Source organism: Channa argus, chromosome 18 (assembly GCF_033026475.1).
Source record: "Channa argus isolate prfri chromosome 18, Channa argus male v1.0, whole genome shotgun sequence".
NCBI lineage: Eukaryota > Metazoa > Chordata > Actinopteri > Anabantiformes > Channidae > Channa > Channa argus.
Genome location: NC_090214.1, coordinates 9267270 through 9293040, shown reverse-complemented (window position 1 = coordinate 9293040; position 25771 = coordinate 9267270). Strand labels below are relative to the sequence as shown.

At 37.2% G+C, this 25771-nt stretch overlaps 1 protein-coding gene across 2 annotated transcripts in view; it reads right to left on the bottom strand.

Annotated features, from left to right (window-relative positions):
• Positions 1–1750: 1750 nt before the first annotated feature.
• LOC137103714 (astrotactin-2-like) overlaps positions 1751–25771 on the bottom strand; it is a 232417-nt gene continuing 208396 nt past the window's right edge. Inside the window, exons 19-22 of one of the 2 annotated variants that reach the window (XM_067484310.1) lie at positions 15120–15261; positions 8073–8173; positions 7041–7224; positions 1751–3590 (exon numbers count right to left, since the gene is read on the bottom strand). In XM_067484310.1, the coding sequence (XP_067340411.1) occupies positions 3353–3590; positions 7041–7224; positions 8073–8173; positions 15120–15261 (665 nt within the window). In that variant the 3' untranslated portion in view covers positions 1751–3352. The remainder of the gene's footprint in view (positions 3591–7040; positions 7225–8072; positions 8174–15119; positions 15262–25771) is intronic. The other variant, XM_067484309.1, reaches the window with a different exon arrangement.

The following is a 25771-nucleotide window of genomic DNA, read 5'->3' as shown; positions in this document are numbered from 1 at the left end:
CCTTTCCACCTCAATGAAAATATTTTTCAACTGAATAATTTGGATTAAATTGGTAAAAGCAGGGAAAGAAGAGACACTGCATTTTACATTTACTAACATGAGATCTGATTACAGCCATTTCCATCTGTGCTTAATTTTGCATTGATGCTGATTAATTCTGATCCAAATATTGCTGTGATATTTCGCAATTTCACTTCGGGGATTTCTTCGGGGAGGTCTGTCTCAGTTTAGGTGGGACACACAAGACATTTGTGCACATCAGCCAATCGACACCATGCCAGATTAAGGTTGCCCTCTTAATTATCATTAAAGTCAACACTACGTTATTCTCTATGTTGCTACATGGGCGTGTTGGCATGAGCTGCTTACACCTACCTGCATATACAATAGGTTAATTTTATCACTGGAACTAAAATGCAAGCTGGTAAAAAAAAAAAGGTGTAAAAAAAGTGTTCACAATTGTCTATTTTTAATGATTGGGATGCTGTACATGTATAAAATCTGATATATTACTAAGACTAAACTCTCTACAGCAATGTTAGCCAGACTAAGAAGACATGAGATTAGAACCAGCTCGCAGTGGGTGGCACTCCTATCATGCTGATTTTAAGCAGATATTGTTTATGGTAAACACTATCACAGCTATAATCTGTCATGTCAGCACGATTAGACTAACTAGTTAGTGCTAAACATATAGTTCAGCTGAGGCTGATGGCAATGCCATGATGCTTGCAGAATATTTGTTATGAATGAAAATGTTGGACAAACAGTTTGACACATTGGTAAAGGCACAGTAGTGCTCATCGCTTATGATGAAGTATGGCCATTGTGAATCGTCAAAGTCATTAGGTTTAATCATCCGTTGCAATGGTGTAGTCTGGAGTCATTGTGGTGGGAAAACCAACAAGCGGACACGTGCAAAAATATTCACCTCTCTAGCTGTATGCATGCTGTACATAAGAGTATGACCTCTACCAAGTATTTTTCATCATCAACAATAGATGTCTTAACACAGAACAGTGATATTTTAGTATTAAATTACAGTTACCCTTGTTGTAAAAGCCAATAATTTCTGTTGCAGTTCATTGATTTTGAAGTCAGGAATACAACTGGTTTTGGATGTGTGTGTTACAACATATGTTAACACTTTCAAGTTGAGGCAACAACAACCCATCTTGTGATATCACGTAAACACACCACACAGAGAGCACTCAAGAGTAAATAAGGAAGTGTAGGAAAACTGAGTACCAGAATATCAAATTGACTATTAACTAACCTGCTGTTGCAATGATTCAGTCAGTTATTATTTGGTTAAAAAGTTGGTTAAAAAAAGATAATCGAGTCACTTTTTGATACAGATGGACTTTTCTTTTTTGCCTTTAATGGGCTGCATTCGGAAGAAGTATTGATGCAAAGTGAAAGGTATGTGGTACTAAAGTAAAGTATTTTTAAAGGTAAATTTAATCATTTTGATGCACACCAGGAAAATAACTACCAGGTGGAAAACAACCAATAATATTCATGGAAATTGGGGCAAACTTCACAGAAGATCAGTAAATACACGAGGAAACCATCTGCATGTGCAGTTTGGGGTTTCATTATGTTTGTTAAAATATTTTGTGAGGTTTAAAAAAAGCTTCGGGTAAGAATGATTTTTTTAAACGAAATAATGTGACGTAATGATTATATTTTAATGATGAAAGAAAAGTCTTCTCATTTTATATACATGTTTAATATTTCACATTCTTCAGAAAAAGACAATCAAAGCGACATAATATTACAGATGTCTTCTTTTACAATTTAAAATTTACAATATAATAATTTATTATTACAATTCGTATAACTTGAGATGAAAGTATTAAAAAAAGGCATTGTTTATCTTCATCAAAACAATATCCATGGCTTTGAACGTATGACACTGGACTGAAAAATAAGAGGATTTCAAAGGACCACCGATGATCCCAACAATCAGTGTTACAGTACCTCAGATGTTTACAGCTGGTTCCAACATAAATTGTTTGGCCACTTGAAAAACGTTCCTTATAATTAAATATTAGCCCATCTTACATGCCATATTTTCTATGCACATCTATAGCAATTATCTGATTCTACTCCCAGAATCGTATTCACCTCTGAACTTGATTCTTCCATGTGACCACATCTACTGTAGATATGGGATCTATGCTATCACATCTAACATTGGTTCTGTCCTTTGCATATTAAAGCAGATCTGTTTTTACGTCAAAGAACCTGTCAGTCGATGACTTCTGCCGTCATGACAAAAGCTTCATTTCAACTGTAACTTATGAAATTAGAAGCATATTACATGAGCTTGGATTAATTGCCAAATCTAGCTACAGCATCCAAATAATTCTTTTCTGTAAGTTTTGTCATGTTTTTAAGTTTTGCCAGACTCCTTCATTTTAAATAGTAAAAAACTTTGGTGTGGCAAAAGCTTTATCCTGCTTACAGATCAATTTATACTCTGAGAAATATGTCCTTAAGTTATTAGAACATATTTTCAATAGTATTTGTTTTGGGTGCTGTAAAACTAAAAAAGGGGAAGTGACAAAAGGCTTCTTAGATTTAGCACTGAGATCAGCGATTTATGAAAAGCCTATGAATGAGTATGATGTTTAAATGGCATCCGCTCTGTCTTTGCATAATTTTAACAGGCTGGTAGTAGCCTTTTTTTTTAAACCTGTCACCAAACAAAGCCTTGCTACTTCAAGTGATTCTACCAAATGTAATACAATACTAACTACATATTTTCTCACTTACTTCTTTTAAATTCATGAAGCAAAGCTTGAATGTTTGAATTAATAGTAGAACTTAAAAACAAGTAAGTGATTTTCAGATGGCTTTAACGCATTGTCTCCTTTCAAATGAAGATAGTAAAGGCAAATCAGTTATGCTTTTGATGTTTTTTTCTCTCTCTATAAGTGTCCCACGAAAGCTTCAAAGCACTGAAAAGGAACTACAATATTACATTCAAAGTATTTAAGTCAACCAATTTTTCCTCTTGGCTGAATGATATTTTACATGTTCACACTGCAGTTTGTCATTGATATGTGCCTTCACTGGCATTTTGCAGTTCTATCTTTATGTTCCATGTTTTTTTTTTTCTCTCATTTTTTCTTATAATAAAAGTAGGCCACACAAAAATATGTTTTTCGGTAGCTTTAACACGATGTCCAGTGAATTCTGAGGTTTTTTAGGCTCTCCTGGTTTTCAAAATACACCAGTCACTTGAGAGACACCTGCTGCAGAGTGGAGTGACGAGGTACATCAATAAATGATGTTACTTTGCAGGAAATTAAAAAGACGCAACACTTGTCTTCAAACTCCTGTCTCATCGGAGTTTGGTGTTGCTGTATGTGTTGCGCTGCACAGAAATGAGCTTTTCCATGCAGGTGGTGCGGCTTTCATGTAAAGAGCCATGCCAAGTGTTACTGGGAGGTCGACCCTCTTCATTCCGGCAGTAGACGTACGCCATGGTGTCGGTGCGGCTCTGGATGTGGGTGCTGTGCAGAAGGGACCGGCAGTAATGGCTAATCTTCTCTACCCTTCGAAGTATCAGGTTGGCTTTTCTATTCAAAGGAAAAACAAGAAATATCAAAGATCGACACTGTCACAATAGCTGCCAATAACAAATCCTACTATCATTATACGTCCATGGTGAAGTCAACATTAAGACACGAATAAAAGCTCTTTCTTCCTCAAACCGAATGTGTTTTATTCAAAAATGTAAGAACTTAAAAGCAGTTGTGAAATATATTATTCATTTAAATCACTTATGAATCCAGGAAGTAAAACCTGCCTTGCTTGATGCAGCACACAGTATAAACCTCAAGCTGATTTATATTAATCATGAAAATCACAAAATTGTAAAGGCATTTCATAAGACAAAAAGAGGCATGCGTGTGCTGCTGCAAAAGAGCAATCGATAAGGCATGTTTTGAATAATGGAAAAAAATGTCAACTTTACTGCACCAATTGATTGTTATACTAAACGCAGCAGAAGCTCAAATCTGCCTCTGGAAAAGAAGTTGAAAACAAGAGAAGAAAGAAGACAAACATGGCATTGTATCTTCATTTGCACCTCCAGGGGATTTGTGGAGTTTATTTGCACCATTGTAGGTCAAAAGCACCACAATCGTTGACATTTTGAATTCTCAGGTTCTGATTTTGTACATAAGAGGGAGTGAAACTAAGATTTCCCACTCTCAGCCCAGAGCTGCTGTTTATGACATGAAGAAGCCATATGTAAGGTCAGCTCATTTTAGCACACTTACTTCCATTACATTAAACAAAAAAGACACCAAAAGTAAAAGCATTTGAGGCTGCTAAGCCCATATAAATACAAAAATGAGGAAAACACACACGGACAAGGGCAAAATTCCTTTTGTTTTGAAAAGCAGTGTCTGTTGAGCATCAACATCTGTCTTTAGTTAACCAAGGAATACAGACATCCTTTTCACTTATTCACTAAAAGAGGGGGCAATTTCTCATTTCCCTTAAATTCTTACGTCTGAAACAACAGAATACCAAACACATAATCAATGGGGGAAGCAAGCACGTGAACTAGGTACAACACAATGTCATTCAAGATGAGAAAGCCAGTACTAAAAAGGGGAAAAAGACACGTATACTATTATGTCTGCAACTTTTTTGTTGGCAACTGCTGCAACTAAGTCCAAGAGTTTGGTGTAAGCAGTTGAATCCTACGTTACCACAAAAGCCAGGCTCAGAAAAAAAGAAAGAAATTAAGTCACTGAGACTGATGTGGAAATACAAAATTCACTCCGGTACAAGATAATAGTTGTGTTTAGAGTAAAGGTAAAAAGCTGTAACCATGTATCACAGCACGCCCAGAAAACTACACAATTATTTGAAAGGAGCTTGTGTTCGGTTGTAACCCTGTTGGTGGACATGTGGGGGCTCCTGGGATTCTCGGCTCCTGGAGGAGAGCTGCCTGCACTTACGTTTCACTTGGCCATTCCGTTACCTTTTAAAAGGCACCACCAATAGAGCCTGCTTGTAAATTACCCCAATGAGGCTCAACCCTGCCAACTTCAGGCAGTAAATAATCCTTGCTCGCTCATCCAAAAGCCCCCCCACCAATCACCCCCACACAACTACCCACACAAACACACATACATAAACACACCATCCAACCACCCCAGTCCCCTTATTAATTTCCAGTGGCCAACCCATGCCTCCCACCCCCCTTCACCAGTCAGAGAGTAGCAGAATCTTCCTATAGACCAAACATATTCCACAATTATTTATTATTATTATATATTATTTATGGCTTGAAAGGAGTGCTTCCAGGCAGTGGGGGTGGACAAACCAAAACATTAGGTTATAACTTTAGATACTGTGTTTCTATCTTGAGCTCTGGACCAACTTCCTTTTCAGACTCATATGCATAAAAGTTTTTGTTTATACTTTTTCAAAAGTATTGTGTATACTTCCTCCCTTGCAGTTTTGTTAGTACGTAAGGTTCACTTTGTTTCCATGGTTTCGTAATGTCTCACAAGCTTTCAATGGAGGTCATGGGTGAGGGTATGGTGTGGTGGCATGGTGTGGACACAGAGAGACATTTTTATGTGAAGAAGAGGAAATGGAGTTTGAAGTTAACTTAGTGTTAGCTGACTATCAATTTTAGTGTTTGGCTTGGCTGTCAAACACTGTTTTGGCATCACCATGGTAATGTGAGGAGCAACTGTAACCCCAGAGTTTTCATGGTGACCTTGCCCACTTGCTTTCCAGTAGAAGCACTTTGGGAGGTGCAAAGGAGGTAGACAGGAGGGGGGGGGGGGCAATTGTGCAACAGTGCTCCTGCTTAGATGGGGTGCAGACAATCCCAGGAGTAATGGCTGAATGGTCTGATTCTGGTAGGACCATTCAGACAGCTTTAGCTTTTGTTATGTAAGAAACCTCAGGATGACTGTAACTGATCCTAAACAACACATCATCAACAAGAGAACAGGAAACTCAGAAAAAATACAGACATTTCTAGAAAGAAACAAAACTAAATTAAACTGTTAAACATAAAAATCCTTAGCCTAAGTAACTAATATCTTGAGCAACCAAGTATTAATTTTAATGTTAACATAACTTGGATTCCAATAGATAGAAGGTTGGCCAGACTGAATATTTATACAATTTCCAGTCCGTCTAGGAATTTAATGATCCCCAGTGAATTTTGTGCAATTTCACACTTTCAAACATCATAAAAAACATTGCAACATGCAACACAATTTCTTTGAGAAAAGTTGTTGTGAAATCAGGCATTATAGGCCACAACAATCATAATAACGTCCAGAAAATCCAGGAGGGACTAGATTTCATTCCTGAAACAAAGAAATAGTTAAAATTTATTGTAAAACTAAAATCCAAATGATCAAAAGATTGATAAGTGCTGTTTACTTTTTAACACTTACGTATTAATTATACCTGCTTTGCCCAAATAATCTTCTCTGTGACTCTTCACTATGGATGCTAGCTTACAACTGGCTACTGCTGGCTGTGGAAGTTCAAACAACAAACCGTGACAGAAAAAGCAATGAAGCTTGACTGGAAAAAATGAAGCTTGACTGCATTTAATGCCCTGATGTTGTCAAGTTTCCACACTTCTCAGGTTTATCCTCTTTCATGTTTGGGTGCATTGCTTTAAATACTAATATCAGTCAAGACATGTTCCCGATTTGTGCATTCGCAATCACATAACCATGTGACTTATTTTCATTTCTATTTTCATTTAGCCTAAAATCATTTGGTTGATATCTCATTTAAAAACAGTTCCGATGTTTGACAGAAACGCTCATTCTTGGTCTACACCAAAACCGGACAGAAATGTTAATGCGTTTCTGTGGTAATACAATACTAAACTGGCCAGACTTTAAGCCAAATAAAAATTGCCAAAAAATATAAAAAGAATGGGGTTAGACAAAATATGACCTTGAATGACAGAACCAGAAATTCTAAAAATAACTATGAGAGAGAAAACACTGCCATCATTCAAATCATCTAACCTGGGGCCCAGCTCATCCTCACTACGCCACACAAAGTCTCCAAACTTCTCATAGTGGGAATTGTAGTGGTGCTGGACTCTATATAGCAGAGGAGGAGGGATTTCCATCAGTGTGTTATAGGCCATCTGCTGCTCCTTGCCACTGGTATAGCCATTGTATAGGTTGTACACCTTGTCTGCTACCTCTGTGAGAGGGAAGAAGACAACAGGCTGGAGTAAGATATGAAGAAAGGAAAGAAGAAATGAATAATAGTGACAAAAGCAGATAATCGGATGAAAGTGTGTGACAATCTAAGCGCAAACACATAACCTTGGTTTTTTACTCACTCCATTGGCTTTCGGTGCACTTTAGATTAGATATTAAACTGCTGTCGTTTGTTTTAAAAGCTCTTAATGGTTTGGCCCCACGCTACTTAAGTGAATTAATAGTTTTTCGCAAACATGACAAACTACTTCGTAAATCTGGTCAACTTCTTTTAGAAGTTACGACATCCAGGTGTAAAAGGTGGGGAGATCATGCGTTTGCTGCTCCAAAACTGTGGAACTCATTACCACCTGACATCCGCTTACCGATTTGGCATGTTTTAAATCCAAGTTGAAGACACATTTGTTCAAGCTGGCTTTTGATTCTTGGTACTGAGGACATTTGTTGTATGTTTTTAAACTATTTAATCTTTTTAAAATATTGTTTTTTATCATTTTATCATCATTTGTATCTTACTTTTATGCCTTTTTGTTTTTGTAATGGCTTCCTTAGATATTTTGTTTATCTGTTGTAAAGCACTTTGGTCAACTCCTGCTTGTTCTTTGAAGCGCTATATTAATAAAGATTGAATTAATATGTTGGTACAGCAAAAATGAATATGCACATAGTTAAAAATGGTAGAAATTGATGGTAGAAGACGGGATACTTACCATTACCAAAGTACCATTTTACTAGGTAAATTATGCACAATAATGTAATGATGTAAGCTGATGAAATAAGCACTAAAAGAAGAATTCACAGTTGTAAATAGTCCAAAGGTGAATGTACCTTCTGCTCGACTGTCATCAACTACCGGACAGGATGTCCGTACTGAAACAAAGCTCGACTCAGAGTGACTCCCTCGGTTATCCACCGCATTCAGAGTAAACCTAAAAAAAAAAAAAAAAGTAGAAAAAGAAATACATTCATTGTTTGTGGCCAACATCTTTTTATTCACATCAAAAAATGTTTTACTTTTGACATTTTTATTCAGATTTGATGACACAATTAGTATAATTGTGTAATTATTAACCCTTCATTCAGCAATAGCACCTGAGCTAAACTTTTATAGATTTGAGGGTAACAAGCTCGAGTGGTCTCTAAAGGAGAATTTATTTCACCATCACATTTCTTCAGCTAATATGTTGTGAACAAGGAGACAGGGACTGCGGTATTTAATTATACCCGAAAATGAGTACAGCCAGCACCACAATGGTAGAGGAGAGATGAGTAAAGGGGCATCTGGCTTGACTCCAAGAACTCTATAAGGACAAAGTTCCTCTCTTTAAAAATGTCAGACATCACGATGCTGTGGGTTCCTTGACAGACTTCAGGACCACTCAGTACCTTGATAAGATACCACACCAAACAGTTCAAGACACTGCTATAGGAGATGAGACACAATGGAGAAATGTATTGCATCTCAAGTATTGTAGGGGCACACAGCTCCGAATGGAAAACAAATGACCTTTTGGTGGCCTTTTGAAAATGCCAATCTGTGTACTTTTGAATAACAAAAAGTACAAAGAGGAATTGGTCATACTGAATCAAAAAAAAAAAGTGGGGCGGGGGGGGGGGGGGGGGGGGGGGGAATCAAGGGTGGCAAAGATTAAGCCATCAGTATCCATGCAGCAGCAAGGAGAAAGAGGGACGCTGCCACTCTCAACATGCAAAGCTATTTATTTACCATCGTTGTTCTCTGGGTTCTCCTCTTAGCTAAACTTATCAATGCTATATCAATGGGTTTTTTTTTATTCACTATTTCCAATATTATCTCTGGGTCACGGCTTTACGCTCACCCATCAGTATAATGAAACATGCCCTAAATGATGCCCAGTTGTGTAAAAATTGTTTTGTGTGCAACTATTTTCTGAAAAATTAAAAGATCATCCTTTTGTCCACAAGCACTGTTTGTCCTACTGCGGGAGAAGTTTTGAAAAAGTGAATTAAGTATTGAGAAATGTTTGCAACTAGTTATGAAAAACTGCAAGCTTTCAGCAGTATTTCCAAATAGTTACCACTGTAAAAACAACAGAATGACAAAAAGGAAACCACAAAACACAGCGAGACAAAGTGAACAGTTTAGATGGCATTCCAATGCTAAATACTTTTAGAAATAAATGAAAAGAAAAAAAATTATTATTGTTACACAAATGTTATACAACAGTTGCTTTTCTTACTAAACCCCTTGCCTTAAAAAAGCAGTGCTTTATAAGAGCTGTCCCAATGCTGTCAAATGATTGTTTTGTTTGTAATATGACCTGTTTGGACATTGCTCACATACTTTGTCTGCTCTTGTTATTCAGCAGGGTGGATGCGGCGATCCCCAAGAACCTCACAAAAGATGCACGAGCCACGCTGGCTCCTCTGCCCAGCAAAACAATGCCGGCATGTAACAGTCACACTGTTTAAATTATGTGGCCACATAACGTGCAAATGGATACAATGTGGTGGGAGAGAGGAGGGGAGCAGAGGCACAATAAGGCGGGAGTTTTATCAAGTTATTTTGTAAAAGTTTTGTTTGGGTCCCAGGACGTGAGCTCTCCAGCTTTTAATTGCTGTTTTTGGTTGTTTAAAGAGCTGGCATCAATGAAAGGTCCCGTTTCCCCTTCCACAGCTCCTACAGCAATTACAAGACTGTTATATACAGTAATAATGCTGTTTTTGCCAAGAGGTTAAGACTCTCAGACTTTACTCTAGAGACTGATACTTTGTTTAGATAAAAACAGAAGAATAAAATGCTCACCGTGCTAGGAAATTCGGCATTTTAAAGAAAATGCCTAGGAAAACAGCTATGGGCATGCATGCAGTGCTTCACAGTATTATGGATCACATTCATGGACACTGATGGCAGTTATGGGGCCCTGGTGGACACAGTGTGGTGTCTGAGGTCAGTAAAGGCACTCAGTGATGACAAAGATTGCCTGAGAGAACAAAGGAACCAGCCCACAATATGGCCTGCCACGAGAATGTCAAAATATCAACTAAAAGAATTGGTAAGCCATACACACACACAAACACACACACAGTTTTTCTATTACATATATCCCACCTCTGTCTATCCCCTCTTTCTAATTCCCTGTCTCTCACATTTATTCCAAGGCTGTCCTGCTGCACATGGCTCCTTTGGAAGTGCTTGGTTTTGTCTGTGTGCCATAGTTTTGAAAGCTTAGAAAACAAAGAAGTGGACAAATGCCAGATTAACGTTTGTGTAAATTAACAATGTCTCCCTTAGATGTGTGAGTGACTGGACCGCACACTCTTCCATAAGTGGGTCAAAATTGACCTATGTTAGAATCAATGTGTTTTTATGGCAATTCTGTCATCTTGTAAAAATAATCATTTGTATTATATTTTGTATTATATTTTTGTCCGCACAAGAATGATTTAATGTTTGAAATATTAGTATTTTTCACTTTCTAAACATTTTTAGTATTTTTTTAAACATTTTGAAAATTTGAAAAGAAAATTACACAACAGCAATAGAACAATATCAACATCCATTTCGTGTGTGGGTGCTTGTAAATATTAAAAATGGCCACTTACATATATAACGCTTTTTATCCAAAGCGCCTTACAATGTTGCTTCTTGTTCACCGATTCACACACACACTAACACACCACCGGTGGTGGCTGCCACGCAAGGCGCTCACCTGTCCCACTGGGAGAAACCTGGGGTTCAGTGTCTTGCCCAAGGACACATGGCAGGTAGCCAGGAGGTTCAGGGAATTGAACCACTGCCCCTTTGGTCCGTGGATGACCGCCTCACCAACTGAGGTACTTTCTTACACCCTGCATGAGAGGGTATATGCGTGTGTGTGTTTGTGTGTGTTTGGTAACTCTTCTTTTCTTGTCTCATCACTGTATGCAGTTGTGACAAACTACCTGTTTCTGGCTGTGATCATTGCACACAGCATCTCCCACACAGACTGTGGACTTTATGATCTTTGCTACTTGAATATTTTGAATGACAAGCAAATTGTGGATCAACATGTAGCTATATAAATAAATGCACACATGCCTGGGCGCGTGCACACACACACACAGGCAATATATTCATTTATGATAATTAGCTAGTTTAGCAAACTATTAAATAGGCAAATTTGATGATAGATTATAAGAAAAACATACTCTTCGACACAATAGAAATGAATGACAAACACACACACACACAGTACATGCACTGTGATGTTAGCTTCATTTTATTTTTACTCAGAAATGTGCCTGCTTGTCCTTCATGACTACTGTGTAAAAGAGTATGTGTTATAGCCTGTGTGGTCTACAGAATATATATTACTGACAGTCAAAGAATCTGAGGTTCCTTTGAAATTCTGTAGGAAATGAATGTGGGTCATTTTTAACCCATGTATTGAAGTTTGGGGTACAAGCTACAATTTTAGAAAATGTATAAATGGTAGGTTATAAATTAAAGTGGCATGATGTCAAAAACATGTTTTTACAAAAATAGCTGGACTATGAAATAACAACTTTTCATTACGAAGTTATTGCAAGAAAAACATTTTTTACCCACTTATGCAAGGGGATGAGTAACCATTGTCCTCTAATTTAATGAGCCAGTGGAGAAATGGCTCTGAGACAGAGCAAGAGAGGAGGAGGGAGGGAAAGTGAGAGAGGATCAATTAGGGCAGTATTTCTGGCATGCTGAGAGAAGCCAAGGCAATATGGGAATGCCTGTTCCATGACATCAACATTTGGACACACATCAGTCGAGCCAGTCCACGAATCAATCAAAGCTCCATAGAATTGTTTTTCACTGGCTGAAGAATTTGTGGCAGCTCACAGTATCTCATGACTTTGAAATCCTCAGATCTAAGTGACGTCACACTGGTGCAAGTGCGCTAAATTTAACTGCTCATAGTATATTAGAAAAACGAGCTCAAGACCCCATTGTCCAAAGAAAGAATGACTAAACTCTATTAAATTCTGTCATTACCATATATTTCTGGAAATTAACAGACCACTGCAACAATACTGAAAGCTATAAAGTTGACATCATAATCATCACAATCACACTGTCTGACTGTGATGCCTTTACTCTATGTTTTTATTCAACATTCATATACAGTATGACTGTATACTATATTAAAATAGAAAACCAGGTAGAAAAATATATAAATTCAAGAGTTACTTTAAAGGTTTACATGAAAATTGTAGTAGAAACTATTATATCCGCATCACAGTAAAATACATTGAGAAAACCAACCTGAAAAACACATTTGTGTGTATATCAATCCCAGAACCACCAAAAGCAGAACATATTTTCAGTGATTCTGACACATCCCTGCATCAGTTTAGCTTATGCTGCACAGATGGAGTTGCCTCAGTGATGGAGTGGAATAAGGGCTTTAATAGTCATTTAAGAAGGAACTTCACTGTGTGTACACACAGATAGATATTTGATGCAGAACATGGGAGCAAATGGCTTTATCTTGTGAAACTGTTGACCAATGCTCCAACATTTGTTCTCTTGGTTCCTTCTAATTACCATAATACTAAGTAAGACCTAGTTTGTAACCACCCACACAGCACAGAGAACTGCTGAAATCAAGACACACGAGCAAAAACATCATTGTGGGTGGACGGCAGATGTGCGGGGGCTTCTCTGTACCTTCAATGCTATGACAAGATGTATCACAACTAGCATTCCAACAACTGTGGCCAGTTGTTTTAAATGTTTTAAATCATAATATAAATAAACGTATTCAGTCAGAACAAGTTGAATTGTTTGGTGGTGAACTGCTGTTGAACAATGATGTGTTCCGGCCTGAGAATGTTGAACATTGGCTAAGAAACTTTGAGAAACCTTGACCGATGAAAGGCTGCTAACACACCAAGAGCAAGGCGAGAAATATGATAATTCAGACAAACTGGGTGTTTGGAGACGCTGCCCTAAATAGTCTAGCACAATTAAAAGCAGCTGAGGATGAATGAGAAAGATGCAGGGCAGATGGGACTGAGACAATTCAGGGAGGATCCAGGGTATGTCAAGGGAAGCCAAAATGTCATTGTTGTAATCTTTGCAGTTTATCAAATTGTAATAAAAATCAGAAAGGAGAACACAATTCCTCTGATGCACACTTGTGGTATTACTGTCTACTGGCATTTTAAAACAGATTTGGCTATTTACTGAGACTAGACTGTTTTTCCACTATTTATCTGCCTGAATTCACAAAACCCATCAACTAATATGATGCTAAAAGCAACATTGTCAACCAGGATGTTGAGAGGTAGGGCACTTTTCTCTAAGGAAAGCAGTTCTGGAATAGTACATTTAACATCTGAGCAGTTGGCATCAGTTGTAGTTGTAGCACAAAAAATGTTACATTGTATCCAGTATATCAGTAATCACTCATTATTTTCAGAAAATAACTTTGGAAATGAGGTGTGTAACTATTCACAGAGCAAACTGCATTAGCTCCATAGCAGCAATAATAATGTTCAAGTTTAAAGCCAATACCAGTAGAGGTCTTATCAGACTCTTGATTAAGACAAGCAGAGTTGGCTGCAAACAGATGTGCCCTCAGACGTAATTCCGACGTAAATTCTGCACTTATCAGAGAATAACAACACTGTGGAGAATGCCTAAACAAAGATAACACTGCCTTGTAGTAGGGAATGCAACTCCTTTTTTTTTATTAGTGGAAGCCTAAAACATTTATTTATATACAGGGTTATATGCTAGGATTATTTTGTCATCTTATGTTCTGTTTATTCTTGCATCACAGAAAGGAGGACATCTTTTCAAATATTGGCTACTCTCAGATAAATTACACATGTGCACACAGACCCACAAACAAAGTCCAATACATAGTCCTGGTAAGACACTGACATTTGTTCTGAAAAAAACAAACAAAACAAAACAAAACAAAACAGCCTTTACTATTGATTTGAATTGAGGAATTGTTTATACTACAGGAATTGGCCCCCTAAGGGGTGTCGCCAAATACCTGCAGGTGATGGACCCACAGAGTGGTGGCCGTTAAATAGTGCTAAAATGGTGACTTTCTAAAGTCTGAAAAGTTTTTGTAAATGGTTCATGGCTATTCGTAACGAAACTCAATATTTATTATTTATATGACAATATTTCTTTTTTTCTGATTTCTTACTTTGGACCACTATACACAGCCCTCTACAGGAATGACTGATGACTGTAATGGTAATGACCTAAAGTAAAGTTTGTTGGTTAGTTACATGCCCCGCCCCTTCTATTCTCATTAAAACAAAATCTTTTTCTCTAACTTAAAAGAACATTCATAAACAGAAGCATCTACAATATTGAGGCTATAGTCTCAATTTCGTGAATGTGTTTGTTGCTAACTTATATGTATGCTTCCCTTCTTTCCCTTAACTCAAGCCAGCTGCTCTTCAGGAGTAGGTAACAAAATCCAGCCCCTGTAACAAAATAACATTTGCAGTGGGAATTGTAGACACCCAGGGGAGGATGTGGTATTGCTGACATTTGCCCAGTCATTGTTGTTTGGAAAGATGCAAACATGACCACAACATAATGTTTAATGAAACGTCTTTATATGGTTAAGGGAAACAACGAACTCATAAAATTGTGGTCAGAAAGAAGAATCAAGTAATTAGCATGCAATAAATTGTCTTAGAATGCTGTAGGTGAAGAGGAAATAGAAAATAGGGACCTTACTTACTTTACAGACTTGTGCATGAACCTAGAAAATATTTCTGCACTAAGTACAACACAACACAATTTATGCCTCATGTTTATTCATACTGTGAAGAAATAAACAGTCACAATAAATCATTTACTCGATTGACTCAAAACTTGGCAAAGAGCATCAGCAGACTTACTTGTACAGACTGTCTGGTTCCAGACACTTGAAGACCACTGAGTATAGCACAGAGTGAGGATGGTCTCCACTCCTCCTGCCAGCAACAACACAGGGTGAACCCAAACCAGAGAACAGATCATCCATCAAGCTTAGAACCTCACCTGTTAGAGAGATACCAATGAAGAAGAAGAGAATGACAAGAAGAACTTGCTAAATCGTCACTTTGAAAATAGTTATTTGTTTTATCATCAATCTTAGTTTTTGCTCAATATAAAGAGAAAAAAAAGAGCAAGCTTATCTGTCAACATTATCTTTCATCTAGTATTGTTCTTAGTTCAACAAAAAAACACCACATGTTTGGTTCCACCACATGTGTCAACACAGGAAAATAATGGTGCAAACATGAAATTAGTCATGAATGAATTTCTACATTTAGGAAAAAAAAGCACTTTCTTGATGATTGTGCTATTTGTCTCTGGTGTGAGTTTCACCTCTGCTTGGTCCAGTGGGAGCCGTTTCTCCAGCACCAAGCGCAAGACTGAATTAAATATGACTTTTTACTGGCACAAACCCATACACACCACATTGTACAACTATAAGAAAACAAGATTTCTTTCCTTTATGGGCATGTGGTACTGTTACAATGATATCTCACAGAGCACCTTAGCGTCTCACAAAACTCTGCTTCACAAGTTGTGAAATATCTTTCATGTCAACTTACGGGAAAAGCGAGTAACACACACTTGTTCATTTAGACACACATACACATACCACCAGTTTCCAGTGTTCATGGGGGTGATGGAAAAAAGAGGGAGCTGTCAAAATAGTATAAAAGCTCTCAAATGGTTGGATTTCCAGCTATTTCTACATGATCTAAAGGGCAGCTTAGCTTATAATGCATGGGCCAACTTATAAACATAGGGAGTAACCTGGCTGGTAGGGCACGAGGGGATGGTAAGAGAAAGCTGCAAAAGAGAGGAAAAAGAACTGCATGAATTAATGATTTGACCTTTTCACAGAAAGATCTCTGTGTATAGGAGGTTTCCCCAAACACAATTCTGCACCGTTGCTGCAATGTTGTTTTGATGGTTTCCCCTTTAAACTTGTATCTCACACTGGAAACTGTATATCCTGTTGTTGAAAGCTGCTTAGGGCAGCAAAATAAGTTGTCCATAGCAATATGTGTTTATGTCTATTTTAATGTTTTTGTTAAGGTGGTGGGCCAATCATCCATAAATGTTTATGGAGTATTTCAGCCGACATTGTCATTTGTTACCTTTTCCTAAAACCTTTGACATTTACCAAAGTTATCACATTTTAAACCATTGGACCACCTGCGTGCAGTATTTATATATGTTTTAATAATCACTGAATAAGCTGTTCCTCAAAGTGAAGACAATTAAACACAGATTGGCTTTTACACAATGTCAGTTTTAAACACAGTTCGACAAAGTCCATACTGTTTGCGTATTACCAAAAGTAAACTTTAGCAATAGAGACACTATCATCTAGTTCAGTCCTGGGGTTTATACATTTCAAGCACTGGAGGTGTTAGGATTACTATCGTTGGTAAAAGGTAAAAAGGTTCTTTGACAGAAAGTTTTTAAACACTCCTCACTTTTTCAATGTCGTTATGTTGCTCCCATCTCCACACATGATCTCTGGAGCTCAGTCAGAGCAACCATTGGGTACTTGGTCACCTCTCTTACTAAGCCCTTCTTCCCGGATTGCTCAGTTTGGCGGGGCGACAAGCTCCTGTTTGTGCCAAACTTCTTCCATTTGAGAAATATGGAGGCAATTCTTATTTTATTTTTTTGCTACAGTACTCATTTGGATCACAGAAACCAGGATCACCAGACACTACAGACAAAATCATGTCCACTTTTGCAACTTTTTCTTTTTTTAACCTCATTGTCTTTGTGTTGTGAATGTCACACTGTCCTGGATGTCATTCTGTCCCTTAACTTTGCTGCTGTTGATTGGGTCTTAATGATGTAGTGGTAACCAGCACATTTATTACACTTGGGTCATTACATTATTCACCCTTATTGGCTTCAATAGACTTATCTGGAGTTCAGGTTTGTTTAAAAAGCGGTCTCATCCCAATAGTCTAGTAATCTAGCTTATGTTATGATCTTATTTTGGAGAACTCAAAGGCACTTGCTTAAGATTAGGGAAATAATTTTAATCATGTTGGAATACATACTTGCCATTAGATTGATTGGTCAGAAATAAATACCTCTAAATACATCTTGGCCTTAGCTTTGATTTCACCTGTGAAGACTGCGTATGATGTTAAAAAGGATAAATAAACATGGAAACCAAATAGCTGTCTATAAGAAACAATCAAGCTATTTTCATTATTCAGAAAGAAGAAAAACAATCAAAGGCATTGGACAAACTGCATACCTTTACTACAATTTGAAATGTCCTGAAAAAGAAAGAAACCACTGGTGTCCCAAGCAACATGCGCACTGAAAGTTAAAGATAACAACAGCATATGACAGGAGTCCTGTGAGAGCTGTAAAGAAAAAAAAATGCAAAAACACTATTTGGGGATATCACCAGCATCCTCTAGAGAGCTGGGACAAAGGACAAATGTCAGAAGAAAAAGTCTTAGCGTTCCAAAACATTTGAACGACAAGAAAAAAAACTAACTGTTTGTAAGTTAGTTCAACAAGTTCTAAAAGGGATTCAGAAGTGTAAATCAACCTTTTGTGCCATTCACTAGCCTGATAACTCTTTTTTTCCCCCACTTCCCTGTCTGAAAACCATGGACAAAGTGTGGAGAGCACACATGGATATGTGTGGCTCTCTTATTTTTCTTGCAATCAGTGTCCTAAGAATGTAAGCACACCAAAACTAGGTGGAACAATAAATTATCCCTAACAGACCACTTGATCTTTTGTAGAAATAATCCGTAATGATCTATTAAAGATTGACTGTTGACCTGACTCAACCTATGTTCATTGTGCCTTTCAAGGCTATTCCCCACCTTTTATTACAAGCAGCCACAAGAGGAATGCCCACTGAATGCCAGATTTCTGCTACTTCACAAGTGCTAAAACAGCATGTACAAAAGGAGGGAAGGAAAGAGAAAATGAGCCAAGACAGACAAAGAGGCAAACAATGAAAAAGACAGGGGATAAGTACAGTGAGTTCTCTGGTGTTTTATGATTTTGGATTTGGCCACAGAGAGGAATGATGTCAGTGGATGTTTTGATAATCAGGATAAATCATGGAGCTGATGAGTGGTTGTAGTACAGTTCAGGAGTAGCCACTTGTAAGTGAGTAGAAGAGATTTGATCTACAGTATGTGATTATGACATAATTCTGACTGACAAAATTCAAAATTGCAAACACTTCTGTTCTCTCTGACATATATATTGAATATTAATCATTGTGGGGCTGGATTTTTTTCCAGGCCCTTATGATGAGTCACATTTGTCTTAAATTCAGAAAACCAGAGTTTAACTTGCAAACCAAGTTTTCTTTTATGACCAAAGTTTTCATTTTCAGACGTTGGCAACCCTGAACATAATGTAACTCTGTGTACAAAAAAGATGACAGAAAAAAGACTTAATTTACTCAATTTTTATTTGCTTCTTCCTAAAACATCCCCTTTGGTCAAAAATCTCTTCATAAGAAACCTTTGCTGTCCTTGCTGTCCTGTAAACGTGCAATTGATTTATGATTCCCTGGGGGATGCAAAGCAAAGAAAATATAAATACAAATATGAATTTCTTGGTGTCTGTGACTGTACAGTAACTAATGTGTTACCGAAAAATGACATGGAAATATCCATGTGTACTTATACAGTTAAACTAGGTCTGTCAGGTTTTAGTAGAGAGGAGCACCACAAGCTTGTCTTTGGTTTTAGTCTTCAGTTCTGGGGCATACTATATAATTATCAATTTAAGGACTCAGCAGTTCATACTAGCTAACCTTATCCACCCATTGCATCAGTCAAACCCTTTCGTAACAGCTGAAAGCTGTACCTTGCTATGCATTTACTATAAGTTTATTAAGCAAACATTGTACTGTTAATGGTATTTTCCAAACACAGTATAAATGTCAGTTTTCAAGTAGCACCTAATTCTAAGTAATGGAAACTGAATCCAGAAACATTTTTAATAATGTCATATAAAACATGGCTGCTTTACAAGAAAGTCACCTAAAATTGTTTCATAAAAGAAAAACTCTGCATTATCTATACAAGCAAATAACAACAGTTTTTCAACTGAGCTGCAACATATGTTACAAAGCGAAACAATTGAGCATTTTCACTTTTAAGGAGTCCAAATTTGTTCTCTGAAGCATTTGAAATTAACTAATGTGTTAATGTTTTTAAACTTGGCTTTGGGTTTTAAACATATAGCACTGGTCAGTAACCCTTAGACTACAGTCCGCAACTTACAGGGTAAGTACAGTACTATTATTAGTAACAACGGTGTCCCTCCACAGTAACTATGGATACATATTTGTTGTTACATTATAACAATAAGCAAACTGCGGGGAATAGCAGGGTAAAAAGATGAGAATAAAAGAAATACCTACAGGGTAAATATTTTATAGTAAAGGGGTAATTATTAAGTAATTACATGATAGTTGATGTTTAACTGCAGATAAGAAGAGTTTAAGAGGCTTCACTTTAAATTACAGCCCTCATTTATTGTACCTACTGTATAACAACAGGTAACAAAGGGGTTTAGATATATAGATTTTTGAGAAAATAAATAGCAACCATGCTTTAATTTTTATTGCCTTTAATTTATTGCATGAAAAACCAATTTAAATCAGTTGAACTTTAGTCTTCTAAACAACTTATCGATAAATTATAAAAAATCACAAGATAGGTAGGTTTGCTTACTGTTATTAAGTAACAACAAATATGTATCGATAGGTCATAGGAGGTAAACTGTTGTTACCTATAAGTACACAGTAAACGCATTGTACTTGCCCTGTAAGTTGCGGGCTGTAATCTAAAGTGTTACGCACTGGTCTCGCTCTCTCGATCTTTTATAATTAAGTGCATACTTGATTCAAAGTAGTGCAAAAGGAAATTCCAGCAGCACTTGCAGCATAACAGCAATTTATGAATCAGCAGCACATGGTCTAAACACATGTAAAAAACACAACACTTGCCAATACATGACTTTATTTTCCTAATCTTGACATTTTATGTATGTTGATGACAAATTACTTGTAGTACAAATATTTACAGCACTCACTGCCTTATTTAAGTATTATATGAGAGGAAAGGTGCGCAAGATGAGTGGTGTGTGTGTGTGTGTGTGTGTGTGTGTGTGTGTATCTGAGGGAAACTGTGGGGTGGGGGGGGGGTTAAGCTGATGAATTGAATGTGGAGTATTCACACAAGCAAAGTAATTGCATGACTCAACTGCTAAACAGCAAGTGTTTTTAACAAGACATTGGCTCACATGTTGCAGCACATGTATCGTAATGAAGACGTTGAGTCATCTTCCGCCTCCAAGGTGGTAGCTCTTAAATGCCTGCATACCTATCTAGAATTATGTAATGATAATCAAAATCTAATCAGTTAACTTGAATAGAAGATATTTAAACCCACCCAGAAGGGTTTACAGGTCTACCCTTCTGAGGGGTTCCTCATGGGTAGGCCTGTGGTCCGTCAACATTTCTGTCAATACCGAAGCCAAAAAGGAAAACAGCTGGCAAAAATTAAGGCCCCTGAAATTCTATTACGGTAAAAGCCATTTTGCGTGTTCTCCAGCTTACATGGCAATTAAAACCTCATGTTAAATGCCAGGTGACCTTTTTAGTAAGCAGGGAGGGGAACAAATGATAGCAAATCATGGGAATGTGATGAGGCCGACTGACAGAGAGAACCACTCTGACTCAAACACATTCAGTCCTTGTAACTGTGATGTAGTTGCAAACAAGTCAAGTTAAGTTTATTTGTACAGACTAATATCATATACAGTGTCTCAAAGGGCTTTGCTGCACCACAAAAGCAACAGTTCCTGACCCAGACTGACCCAAATTCTCTAAAAAGGCAAGGAAAGCCCCTCTCAAAAAATCTTGGCAAATAACAAAACACAAAAAAAGGAGGGGGAGGGAACAGAAGGGGAAATTCAATAAGAGATTCTTCCTTCATGAGCAACATTCAGTGGAATACTAGCTTTAGGCGGGAAAAGGGCAATAACAAAAAGTGAACGGAGAGTTCAAAGAGTAGGAAAATAGAAGCAAAACAGTGGGATTATAAACTAATTCATGCAATCGCAACATAATTATTTACACTTTATAACTGAATTTATGCACAAAGACATTTCCATATGCACAATCACATGCAGGCAAACATACACAAACAGAACCAGATTCCCTGTATTTGTCCTCGTGTGCCTGGATTTGGAGAATGGTGTTTGCACAGTGGCATTTCGTCTGATGTTGAAAGCCAAGCCTCACTATACTGTTACCCCCGACACATCATTTCAATTACACTACTGAATTCAGGCAGAGCGTAATTGCTGCAGCCATTAGTGGTGTGTGTGTGAAAGAGAGAGAATGTACTACAAAATCTTCAAGGTCAGTGGGTTCACACGTCAGGGTTTTTTCAATTTACTGCTTCCCAATTGAGAGAAAATTTACTTTATGAGAGGAAAAATAAACTACATATAAGCTAAATTTTCCTGTTCAATAATTGCTGAGAAAATGAATATTATTTTTAAGTATTTGGTGGAGTTCTATGATAACGGCTGGATTTCATGTACCTAAAAAGTAATTTGAGTCTCATCTGAAATTATAATGTTTATGCTCTTTTTGAAATCACGTTTCTCTTTACCCTCTTGAGGCCTGGACTGTTAAACTGTCAGCACTCAATCCTCAACTTCCCACACTGAGCCTACACAACATCACCTTTCAGTCTTCCTCTGCCTCTCTCTCACACACACACTTGACATTACACAGGTATACACATGTTGTCACATGGACCCTAATGTCACACAGTGACCCCCAGGGCAGGAAATTCAAGGTAAAAAATGACAGAAGAAAAAAAAAACAACGCGCACATGTAAGTGTTCATGTTTGGAAGGTTGTGGAAGTTGGAGTCAGTAATGGTAACCGTGACAGATATATAGAGGTAGAAACTAAGCATCATTGGATTTGACCAAACAGGCTTAGTTGCACATAGTTTTTCTAATCTCGAAGTATATGAATTTGAACATCCCTCCTTTTTTTGTTGATTAAGATAGAATTCTAATTCTTTCAACATTCAAATGTATTGTGGATTGCACTTATGCAGACATTATCTCATTCTGCATTATCCTTCACTGTTGTGTAACAAGGACTAATGTCAGAGAGTCTTCCTGTGTTGGCCTGAGCATGGAAGGTAAAAGGCCTTGTGTCATTTCTGATACCTGTTAAGTTGCAAGCACCTTCTTTTTACATGACAGCACAATGTAACAAATGTAACAAATGATTCGCCACAATTCAAAACTAAGAGAATAATGCATGTTAAAATAACATAAGCATGACAGTAGAATCGGGGTACGATACAGGAGCTGTTTGCTCATTGTTTGTTTTATCCCAAAAACCAGCGTGCTAACATGGCTACAATGACAACCTTACATTAATATGCTGCTTTTTGTTCAACTGTAATGTTTATGGTGTCTATTGTACGCTAATATTTGTACATTAGCACTAATAACATGTCAATAGTTTAAAAGGTATTTGGGCGGAAAGTAGTGTGGAAAAATGCTATTGATGCTATTGAGGATATAGAGACAATTGTAACATGATTTTATTAGATAAGATTTCGTTAAACATGAAAACATTTGATTTAGATTTTATTTACAGGAAAGAGCAGAAAGTATAGTAAGGAAAACAGTATAGTATGGGGATTTGTTGAGCCTGGGTTTCTCACACTTGCTTCTTAGGAATACTTGTTAATGAGAAGTTTTGGGGAAAAAACGTTTTGACTGTTTATAATAAAACCGTTAATCCCAAGGGCCAAAATCTTGTTTCCATTAGAAAGTTTTAAAAAGAAGCCGTTAATACCTTTGACTTCGAATGTATAGTTGGTTATAATTTATATTATAGTTTTTTTCCTGGGTAGGTTTTGCATAATGTTTTTGATGCTTTTTTTGGTTTTGTTTTTTAACTGATGACTCATTATGTTCCGCTTGCTTTTTGTTTACAAGTTCCTTAAGATCCATAGTAAAAGCCTGCCGCTTCTTGACCTCTCTAGCCACATTTGTTCCATGCCTTTGTGTCTCTTTTTGCTGTTTTCATGTTGCTTTTTATGTACAACTAAACTAAACTAAACAATGATATACAGTGTCAAATTCAGCATTAGGCAACATGGACTGTAGTCTGAGAAGGCATCTACTTCTGCATTTGACATCAAGCTGAGATCTACAGTATCTATAGTGTCAAAGAGATAAAAATATACAAGACATATAACAAATGCTATAATAAGTTCCCCCTGTAGGAATTATTGTCCTACATTAAACAAATTATCAACAAACGTGTCATTTTATTGAACAGTTACAATAACTGATGCCTATTTTCTACAAAAAAAGAAAATAAAAACTAAATCTCCAAACCAACCCGTCAACTGTAGCCTTTAATAATTTGTTAAACTTTTACCAAAATAAGATGTACGTGTATGTATGTAATGTTTTGTCAGATGAAATGGGTAAGTAATACAAGTGGAACACTTACATCTTGATAACACATTCATTTCAGAAGTAATAAGAATATTATGTCTGAGCCTTACGGTCATCTGAAATTAATGCACTTCCTTCCAGCTAACAATAATTGAGTTTTCACCCAGGCCATAACACAATCAAAGATGAGATGTGATATTAGACACTAAGTAACATATGGGTCTGAATGAAAACATCAGTTAAGCAGATGTTAAAGCAAAAGAAAAAAAGAAAATAAAGATTAATCAAGAATTTAATCGTACCCTAGGACATGTTTAATGTTTAATTTCAGTGTTAATCTGTCAGTCTTACACTGTACAATAATATTTATGTGACTCTGTGAACTGATGATATTTCAGAGACAAGGTCAGGTGAGGTCATAGCTAAAGTGTGCGTCACACAAACAAGGTTTATTTTTCCTCATCAAATGTAAACATAATAATTCTCCACTCTCTGCTGTTGTAGTGTCATGCTCAGTGTCAACGTGATCAATATGTATCTGTTCATCATATATTTTAGACATCCTGTGAATGACGTTTCTGTTTGACAGTTGACCATCTTTGCACCGTCTGCATAGCAAGAAATTGGGTCAGGTGTGGTGGTTTGTCATGGGCTAAAGGCCCCCTGGGTACATGTCTACCATTTTGATGTGACCCATGTGTGGTCTGTTTTACTGCCCCCAGCTTTTACTGTGGCTTAGGCTCCCCTAGGGTCTGTGCTTAGCACTAAGAATAGACCTGCACGTGTTGACAGGCTGTTAGCTTGTGTCTTACTCTGATGTTGCTGTTGATGTGCACTGCCCTTCTCAACCTGCTGTACCCTAATACTGGTGGGCTATGATGGCTTAAGTTGGCTCTGTGGTATAGACACTGGGAGGACAATTACAGGGTGGGTGGTAGTTGCCTGTCTCACACTGGATTGCAACTGGAGATGCAACTGTGTAGTTGTGTGTTTACGTGTAAAACTGTGTAAAAGTTTATATAAAATATAAAGGTGGTTTTCTCTTGTCGCCCTAGTTTTATGGCTTCGGGTAAAGCTTTCGCTATCAGGTAATAGATGTTCCCAATGCCCAAAACAATAAATAAAATCTTTTTTTTTTTTTTATTGAAATAATTTCTAGGTGACATCTATGGGAAAGAATCCGTCAGTACGAATGTGGGCTTTCTATTAATGTATTGGCTACATAAAGACTTCCTCATCTCTCCATTGACTGCTGTCTCTGTTATTGTTTTCCATTTTTGTTTTTTTCCTGACTTTGAGGTGCTGGCAAAATGTAGAGTAAAAAGAGATATAGAGGTCAGTAAAGGGGTGCCCCTTTACCTTTGCCCCATCAACTTTTAATGGTTTAAACAGCTTTTCAGCCAAAAAAAACAAAAGCAGGTCATTGCACCCACCATAAAAGCCTAAGCACATACTGTACCTAACAAGGTGGAGTCAGTTAACATGGCGTGATACCTTTGTTTTCTTTATTATGGCTAATATATCATAAGCATGTAAACTTACTGGCCACTTTATTAGGTACACCTGTACATTCTAATGTGATTCAATACAGTGGGTGTGGCGTGAATTCCACCTTTACAATGTTATAATTTCTCAGTTTTTACCTGTCAGAAAGGTGATAATTCTACTCTCTACTCTGAGGTTGAAGTGGTTGGTGGATTGGAACTGTAGTGCAATATGAGAAGAGGTGTTTCTAATGTTTTGGCCCCCTCACTTATTTTAAATTGAGTAGCCAAAACATTAATGCATATTGTATCAGCAGTAGAATGTGTCTAGACAATGGTTATATTAGTGTCAAACAAAGCAGGGTTCCTGATCCTTATATGTATTTTAATGCAGCAAGAATCCTTAGTTATTATTTATTTCTACTACTTTATATGTTTTCAATGGCCCAAATAGAAAAGTGAGACTAATCAATCCCAATTTAATGCTTAATGCATTTAAAATTGATTTTTAGCTAGTACTAAATTCAACAAAGATCAAGTAG